Source organism: Pygoscelis adeliae, unplaced genomic scaffold (genome assembly GCF_000699105.1).
Source record: "Pygoscelis adeliae isolate BGI_AS28 unplaced genomic scaffold, ASM69910v1 Scaffold359, whole genome shotgun sequence".
Taxonomy (NCBI): domain Eukaryota; kingdom Metazoa; phylum Chordata; class Aves; order Sphenisciformes; family Spheniscidae; genus Pygoscelis; species Pygoscelis adeliae.
In genome coordinates this window covers 33,779-42,559 of record NW_008825553.1, presented here as the reverse complement: position 1 = coordinate 42,559, position 8,781 = coordinate 33,779, and the positions used below count along the sequence as shown (strand labels likewise).

The following is an 8,781-nucleotide window of genomic DNA, read 5'->3' as shown; positions in this document are numbered from 1 at the left end:
ATTCCAGTAACGGTTCCTCATTCCAGCCCATCAAAACCCAAGTGACCATCCCAACAGCCCATGTTATGCCTTCTACACTGGGTGCCTCGCCCTCCAAGCTGTGCTCTGCGGGAGACCAGAGCTGTTCGCAGAGTACTTCAAAAACTGCTATGCCAGGATCTGCTTCTGAACACGCAGGGCTCACGAGAAATGGAGACTTTAATGCCGGGAAGTCGTCTCAGGTGCCACCCAGGGATCTCTTGCGTCTCTACAGGACTTCAGGGGAGGAAAATGGTTTTGAGCAATCCTGGCATCCTGTTTCTGATCACATGAGGACAGAAGATACTTGGAAGTTTGACACCCCCGCCATTGAGCGCACCCTTAACCAGTCTCTCTTTCTGGATAGTTTGTGCACTGACCCTCTCCACAGGTTCCAGAAGTTCAATCCAAACTCCGGGGCAGCTGAGGCAGGAAAGGACCATTACAAGGTGCTGCCAGAGAGTAAGCAAGTGGCAGGGAGTAACGGAGCCTGTGAGCCCCAGGACGGAACGTGGCCGAGCGGGAGCAGACTGATGCCAACGGGACTCCAGGCCAACAATTTCTTTTCAAAACCTGTAACTCCTTCATCTCGAGCATGGATGCAAGAAGCCTGCACGCTACATCCACACGAGAGGGTCTGCGAGCTCAGTGCTTGGAAACAACAGCTGGAGAAAGTGCGATTGCAAATAGAGCAAATGCAGGTAGGGAGCTGCTTGTGTGAACATGAGAGTTTGAAACCCTTCCTGTCTCTTTAGTCGCGAATCGTTATCCCAGACTTATGAAGCAGGGGGGAAAATGTCTCATGCTTCTCCCTGTCTTACACCGAAAGTCTCCTAATGATCTGTTTTTACAACATGTGGTGTCACAGGTATCATTTGACATGCTGCTTGTGTAGAGTGGCCCTGTATTATGTTACAGCACCGCACAACAGTTCAGATCAAGAGGTGAAATATCCTGTCTGCTAGAAACTGCAAAGAAGCACACCAAGAAGTTATTAACAGTTTCTAGAATGATTGTATTCTGTATCTAGAGTTAGGAAACAGACTTCTTTTGAAGAGATGCATAAAACTAACTGCAGTTTATTAGATGGAAACAGTTTGTCACCTCCCACCAGCTGTACCCTAATGGAGACAAATTGTTTCCAGTGAGCTAGCACAGTGATCTAAAATTATTTGTTAATCTCCAGTTGTGCTTGGGCAAAGTTACTTGTTCTTGGACATCAACAGAGACTGAAATAGCTATGTCCTGGCATGCAGATGAGCACACAGTGTGCAAAATAGCTCTAGCGATGTTGTAATTACCTCTGTGGAGCACAAACTTCTCCCTCCTTGTTTTGTCTCCTCTTCCAGTTACAAAATGGAGGCGCCTGCCACCATCCCTCAATGTATTCTCCTTCGCTGCCTACACCTGATCCAGCCCAGTGGATCAATATCCTGAACTCCAATGAAAACCTACTCAAGGAGAAAGAGCTTCTCATTGACAGGTGAGAGTTTGATACTGACATGTGGTTTAAGGACACCAGTGCATTTCCTTTTGGAAAGGGGGGGGGGTTAAATTACCAAGGAAAGCTCATATCTGAGTCCCTTTTACCCGATTGAGTGCTTTTTATTGCAAAGAACAACATAATGACCTTTGAGAACAGCTCTCCTCCCCTTCCTCTTGGAAGTAGGGTGGTGATCCTGAAGGGTTCAAATAAATCAATTTTCATTACGGTTTTCTGTGTTTTGTAAGGGATAAAGATTTCTGTTTGCATCAGGATTATCTGGAATGTCAAAACTACTGCCTTTTTGCTTGAGAACTTTCTGGGAGCTCTTCGAGATCTTTATTTTAAATTTGTTCTTTGTTAGTTTGGGCTGGCAAACAACATTTCTCATACCTAACGCTAGTGGTCCTATGGCTTTTTGAAAAAGTAAGTCCTCATGAAAACTGCCTTCAGCATTTGGACTGTAAATACTTTTTCTGCTTGCTCATTTTGAGTCCTCTGTCTGTTCATTTTACTCATAAGCTCCCCAGCCAAGCTGGATCCTCCAAAGCATGTAAGGCTTGTGTGTTTTGTATATAATCATTGCTGAGGGGGAGGCTTTGAAGGGAGGGGAGGGAAGAAAAGTTAATACCAATTGTAGAAAGAAAAAAAAAAGTCAGAATGGACATCTTTCAGATTATTTCTCTGCAGGTCAGTTCTGAGTTGCAGAGTTGTCTTTCTGTTCTGCTTGTCACTGTACGGTGCGTTAGAGTTGTGGTGGCACTGTTCATGTTGTATTGCTCTCTACTGTATGTTTGTGAACAGTGTGTTACCTGTTTTTTTTACAGACAAAGACAACACATATCCCAGTTGGAGCAGAAGGTCCGTGAAAGTGAACTGCAGGTTCACAGTGCCCTGCTTGGCTGTCCAGCACCCTACGGAGATGTCTACATGTTGAGAATGCAGGTAATTGGGCATGACAGGGTGTCAGTAAGAAATATGTACTGAATCCAACGGTCCTATGACTTCTCATTAGGTGTTTCCTGAGTAGGAGGGCTATGCAGAGTAACTCCCCCTTTGTATGGGGTCCCCATTACCTATCATCTCTGAGATCTGCTGTGACTCTTGAGATTTCAAGCCCTGAAGTACTATGGTTTGTCTAGAAGCTGTGCTAGTGATGCAAACACCTGACAGCACTGTCAAGTGCTATTTCAGATACTGCAGTGTATAAGATGGGCTGAATGATGTTTGGGAATTAGGAGGGCTGAGAACACAGCTCTGAGACAGACTGCTTAGTGCCAGTTTGTAACTAACTGTTAGCCCTGACAGACAGAATTCACAGGCTGTCTCTGCAGGAGCTGCAGCGGGAGAACACGTTTCTCCGAGCACAGTTCACAGAGAAGACTGAATCCCTCAGTAAGGAGAAGATTGAACTGGAGAGAAAACTGGCTGCTGCAGAGGTGGATGCAAAGCTGATCCGGGAGTCGCTGAAGGAAACTATGCAGAAACATGCAGAGGAGTTAAAGAAACAGGAAGAAAGGGTATGATCCTATTGCTCTAGAGATGGGAAAGTGTTTTTTCTTCTAGAAGCTAAAAGTCAATGCGTAGTGCGTAGGTGAAAGTTTTCCGTGGCAATGTGTTATTGTAGGTATTTTCTGATCTCCTTGTAGAATTCTTTGGTTTATAAGCAAAAGCCCTTCCTCCTGCAGTTAGAAGGATTTCGGTATCTCTTCTTTTAACCGGAGAAGCAGCCTGTCTTTAGCTGAGTGAGCAGAAATGCTGCTGAGTTAGTGATCTTGTATTTTGGTGTTGTGCTGTACAAAAAGGTAAATGAGTGGGCTTACAGAGGACTGAAGAATGGACAAGAAATTATATTAAACTAAACTTGTATATAACTGTCCCTGCAGGTAAAAGGAAGAGACAAACACATTAATAATCTTAAAAAGAAATGCCAGAAGGAATCTGAACAAAACAGGGAGAGACAACAGAGAATTGAAACCCTGGAACGATACCTGGCTGATCTACCAACCCTTGAGGACCACCAGAAACAGAGTCAGAAGGTAAAACCTCCTCTGAGTTGTGATGGCAGCTCTTCACATACTTGCTCAGGTGGCTTTTCTACAGCTGCAGGTAATCCTCTGCACAAGTAAAGTCATGGTCTGACCTTTTTGGAGGAGGAATGTTCTGAGCTATAGCTGAGAATTGCCACATAGGTAGTAAAAATCCGCCTTGCGAATGTAGTTGAAACATGGTGTGTGTGGTGAAATCCCTGGGAGGTCTCTAGAGTGTTGTGATGGTCTTTGTTGCAGCTGAAGGAATCTGAACTGAAGAGTACTGCTATGCAGGAAACAGTGCTGGCACTGGAAACAGAGCTTGGAGATGTCCGGGCTGCTTTCAGGGAGCAAGAGATGCAGCTAGAAACCCAAAAACACAAGGAAATGGAGCTTCTTTCCACTGTGCACAGGTAAAAATCTGGAGGATTAGAATAAGCTTCATCTTGGCACTGAAATAATCGCTGCACCAGGACAGTGATGATTCAGCACAGCCGCTGTCCCACCTGTCAGAACCAGGTTACCATGGATTTGTGATGATTATGCGAGCGCTCGCCAAAACACCGTGTACAAATTCTGCGTGCCAATAGTGGAGGGTGGGAGCAGAACCAGATGGCTGAAAGAAAGGGGGCCCTTGTTTTGTCACATGGGTTTGTCTGTGTCCTCAGGTTATTGCTCTCAACTGTAACTCCTTGCAAAATGGACCTACATAATCTGCAATCGTTGCGTCTCTGCAGATGTGGCAATATCGTGGGCAGGGCTGTGTCCAGGGAGAGGGACTCCTTCCTTCACCGCCCTTGCAGTTTGCAAGCTGGGATGCAAACAGGGCAACACTGACACCTGATATGAAAATCATTCACTGCCTTATATTGTTTAGTGAGGGAAACACCCCAAATAAAGCTGGTTTTCCCATGGTGTTCTGCTAATTTCAGCTTGCAGGACAAGATGCAGCAGTGTGTAAAGAATGCAGAGCGAGGACCCCCTGCCCAGGATGGGGAGAGGCAGAAAATAGAAAATGACTCTCTGAAGAAAGAATGCGACTGCCTCAGGAAGGTAACAGGCTGTCCCAACTGGGAACCACATGTTTTTCCTTCCACTGGGTCACACCAGGCACTAAAATGAAATCAAGGACTTCTGCAGTCATAGGCAGTCACAATTGCACTGAAGCAGCAGTTCCTGGAATGCCAGACTGAGGGGTTTTAAAAGCTGTTCTTGGTGTGATACCCAGGCACTGCTACAGTAACACTGGAGAGAAGTTGCAGAATGCAGAAGAGGGGAAAGGAAAACCAGAAGAATGCAACTTCTCCAGTCTGTTTTTAGCTGATACTTCTAATGGTGCCTTTTATCAAGTGCCTTTCATCAGGGAATCCAAGTCCATTACTAACAGAGGCAGTGATTAAAGTAGTAAGTGGACAGGAAAGAGAAGGAGAGGGGATGCTGTCCTCCTGAAGGAGAAATCCTGGTGGTATTACTGAGTCTGTGCGGCCAGTTCTGATGCCTCTGCTTTTGATTCCAGATTGTGGACAAACAGCAGAAGAAGATGGAGCAGTTGTCCTTGCAAGTAAAGGTGAGAGGTGACTGCGGAGGGACCTAGAACTTGAGAATCTGCTATGAAGTGAGTTAGACTTACTACTTTCCCGTGGTCTGTTCCAGAACCTGGAAGAACAGGTGGCCCAGGAAGAGGGGACAAGCCAAGCTCTGAAAGAGGAGGCAATGAGAAGAGAAAATGCGCTGCAGCAGCTCCGGACCGCTGTGAAAGAGGTCAGAGCGGGAGTGTTTAGAGTGCCTGAGCATAGCAGTTGAATGAACAATGGATTGTCTTTTAGCAAGGCCCTTAATTTGCAGTCAGCAGCACAACCTCTTCAGCTTCCTGCTAGTCAGTTGCCCTGTCAGTGCTCTGAAAGGAGCTCTTCTCTGTTCCAAAGCAGGAGAAAGGCAAGTTTCTGCCTCGGGAACTTCAGCTGGGGCTGCAGGTTGTGGTGGAGGACGCTGAGCTTGCCAGCTGGGGGCAGCAAGGTGGCAAGCAGGAGTCCAAACTCGACTTCAGCCCTGGCTGAAGGGCAGGGCTCAGCCCCACTCTGAAGCCTAAAGGAAGCCAAGCACAATGGCAGCCCTTGAGGGAAGGGATGGCCAGTGTTGGGGTGAGCGGCTGGTGCGCAACCTCCTGGAAGCTTGTTGTGTCGTGCCTCGGCAGGGACAGTGCGGTGTCATGGGGCGCTGCCTGTCTGAGCCAGGAAAGCCGAACGCTCACACCCTGTAGGACTGACGCTCATCTGGCGAGAGTCTGGAGGGCTTGATGTAAACCAGCTCCTCCTGCTCTCGGTGCTCCCATCATCGTCGAGCAGTTGTGTTAAGCTGCTCTAAGCGTGCTAGTTCTGTGCCAAGTGACCACTAACCCGCTGTGTCCGTTTGTTCAGCTTTCAGTCCAGAACCAGGATCTCATTGAGAAGAACCTGACCCTTCAGGAACGACTCCGGCAGGCAGAGCTAACAACCCAGCCGCTGCCTGCTGAGACAGCCCGCCTCGCCCAGGAGTTGCACGGCGAGCTGGCCAGTTGTCTGCGGGACTTGCAGTCTGTCTACAGCATTGTCACTCAGAGGGCTCAGGGCAAGGATCCCAACCTCTCTCTGCTCCTAGGCATTCACTGTAAGTACGCGGAGTGATGGCAGAGCAAACCCTTCAGTTCCTGTGCTGTGGCAGAATTAAAGAACTCGCATGTAATATAGCATGGAAGGTTCTTATCTTCCTGGGGTTCCGAACCTTCTTTCTGTGGTTAGCTGCCTTTAAAGGTGTGTGCTGTAATAACTGAATGTTTAGTACCTCTTTTGCAAGTGTGTGTTGGTTTTTCTGGCTCACTTGCAAATGTGTGTGATCCTTGGTCAGAATTGCATGTGAGGTAACTCCCTTCTCTGACTCCACAGCTGTGCAGTACTCTGCTAAGGAGAAGGACGACTTGCTGAGCCCTGATGGCCTTGCGAAGAAACTGGTGGAGGTAAAACAGCTTCACAAAGAGGTGGAGGACTTAAGGACGGCAATATCTGACAGATATGCTCAGGACATGGGAGACAACTGCATCACCCAGTAAAGAACACTCCCCAAAGTAAGGCAGGAAATGAAGACTTGAAACCCTCAGGAGTCTAGAGCTCCTACAACCCAAAACCTATTCAGCACTTTACCATCCCTTCGCTCGGGTACAAGATGGGTGACTTATCCAATCCGTGAGAAATCAGGGGGTTTGTTGCCAGAAGTGTTTAGCTGCTGACTGGCTAACTGGAATCGTTCAGGGCTTCGGTGTCGGGCTTTGCAGTAGCTTTGATCTTGTGGAATGCGTTTATGTTGTGTTTGCCAGAGCTGGTGTAGTCTCTGACGCTGGGAGATGAGTTCTGAATTGCCTTCCAGGCATGTCAAATGCTGAACATGCAAATGTGACAGTTAAAATCATCGCTAAAAGGAAATGTATGCCCTGGTCTTTCTGATAAATTCTCTGAGCAGGTCCTGTGTGACTAATAAGACCAGAGGATTATCAGAGTGTTCAGGGGATATCTGTGGACTTCGCAGGCAAGCAGGTGTGCCAGTTATACCGCTGCTGATCACATCAAGGTGCTACAGGCTCCTCAGATGCTGTGTGCACAGTTCTGGCTTGGATGCTTGTGTAGCCATTCATGGAGCAGGACCTGCTTTCCTCAGGTAAACGCAACCGGAGTCTTTCAGTAGCCAACAGGAGTTGGGGAATAAAGCAACACTAAAAGACGACTCTGAAAAAGCTCCCCCTGGGCACTGTTACCCCAGAAGCCTTAAGCCTTTTATCCCCCCGAAAACGCACTCTGAGTGTGGGTATGATTCAGACTGCAGAGGAAGTGGATTGATGCTGAAGTGCCTTAATGTGCTAGAGAAACCTCCTGTCCCCACGCTGCTTCGTGCCTAATGCATCTGCTGGCAGGGTGAGGAACGGCCGTTTCTTGTAGCAGCCTTTAGAGCCATCGCAAACAATCCTGGGGAGCCTCGAATGTCCGTAGCCAGAGCTGCAGAGAGCCTCTGTGCCCTCGGGGGACCCCGCTGCAGGCCAGCGGGGAGACACACCTCTGGCTTGGCTCTCTGCTTGCTGCTTGATAAGGGAGAAAGCCATTCTGGTCCTATCGTGGCAGGACAGTACAGCTGGATCCGAGAGCTCTTCCTGATGCCTGCGAGGCAGTGACCACTCGGGCTTTGTTGTAGCCCTGCCCCTCGTTCTGCGGGAGCTCCCTGCTCCTCTGCTAAATAATGAGATTTCTGAATAAATCAGCATGGGATGTGGTTCACTTTGTCACAACCCTCCTTAACTTTACTGGCAGCTTGACAGCATTGAGTGCTTGCTTGTGACAATGCTGTGGTGCTGAGGGTGAAACTACTTTGGTTTTCAGCTTGAGTTAAGAGCAAGATAAGAAGTTGGTTCTATAACGGGGGGGAAAGGGTGCTGAAACTTCTGTCTGTTTGGTTGCTCTTGGTTCATGTTGGGGCTGCGAGCCCTAGGTTTCGGAGAAATGCTTTTTTTATTCCTTTGTGTTAAAATTTAAGACCAAATCTGTTTTGTTCTTAGCGTTTGGCCGCCACAGCTGATGGTGGCAACAAATTGGTTAGTTTGCTGTCCCGAGCCACCCCCTGCACGGCACGGGGAGAGAGCGCGGCAGCGTCTGCCGGGCAGCCAGCTGTCTGCCCTGTTCTTTCCGCATCTGGTGTGTTACATTTCTGGCTGTTTCTGTTCCCAGGCTGCTGATGCCATGTACTGAGCTAAATGTGGGCCAAGGCTATTTCTTGAAGTCATTTGTCCTGGCTGCTGGGAGGTCTCTAGGCGTTGGGGTACGGAGCAACACCAGCTGTGGAAGTTGCTCCCTCCCACAGGTTAGCAGGGTGCTGTTCAGCACCATCCCCTTTCCCTGCACGCTCCTGGGGTGCGAGCAGGAGAGCTGGTTCCCAGGTGTCGTGCGGGGCCACGTCTGCCCCCTGCCCCTGCAGAGCTGGCTGCGCAAATGGGATGGCGGCTGAAACCCCCCTCTCGGCCGGTGCTTGGAGCCTCGCGCCTGGCCCTGTCCCAGCAGCTGGGCTGCCCGGGTGGGGAAGAGAAATGCCCCCATGCCATCCTCCTGCAAAACTGGACCCGTCCGGCCAAGATGGTGATCCCATGTGCCTGCCGCTCTCCATGCGGGGGGAAATCTTGGCCCTTCCTTTACAGAGCACCGCAGGCAGGGGCGGCAGGACCACGTTCCCACCCCG

The 8,781-nt window shown here is 49.0% G+C and overlaps 2 protein-coding genes across 5 annotated transcripts in view; both read left to right on the top strand.

Annotated features, from left to right (window-relative positions):
- The window catches only part of CEP85 (centrosomal protein 85kDa), an 11,878-nt gene extending 3,103 nt beyond the window's left edge, over positions 1–8,775 (top strand). The window contains exons 1-12 of one of the 4 annotated variants that reach the window (XR_663945.1): positions 2–719; positions 1,368–1,501; positions 2,329–2,446; positions 2,836–3,021; positions 3,388–3,540; positions 3,790–3,944; positions 4,464–4,584; positions 5,048–5,098; positions 5,185–5,292; positions 5,949–6,177; positions 6,453–7,218; positions 8,277–8,775. Coding sequence is in view for 3 of the 4 variants with exons in the window: in XM_009332118.1 (XP_009330393.1) it covers positions 8–719; positions 1,368–1,501; positions 2,329–2,446; positions 2,836–3,021; positions 3,388–3,540; positions 3,790–3,944; positions 4,464–4,584; positions 5,048–5,098; positions 5,185–5,292; positions 5,949–6,177; positions 6,453–6,616 (2,131 nt within the window). In the remaining variant the exon portion in view is untranslated. Of the gene's footprint in view, position 1; positions 720–1,367; positions 1,502–2,328; positions 2,447–2,835; positions 3,022–3,387; positions 3,541–3,789; positions 3,945–4,463; positions 4,585–5,047; positions 5,099–5,184; positions 5,293–5,948; positions 6,178–6,452; positions 8,089–8,276 lie in introns of those variants that run through there. The other 3 variants (XM_009332117.1, XM_009332116.1, XM_009332118.1) reach the window with 3 other exon arrangements.
- Positions 8,538–8,781, top strand: part of SH3BGRL3 (SH3 domain binding glutamate-rich protein like 3) — a 2,554-nt gene continuing 2,310 nt past the window's right edge. The window contains exon 1 of the mRNA XM_009332175.1: positions 8,538–8,619. Coding sequence (XP_009330450.1) covers positions 8,538–8,619 — 82 coding nt within the window. The remainder of the gene's footprint in view (positions 8,620–8,781) is intronic.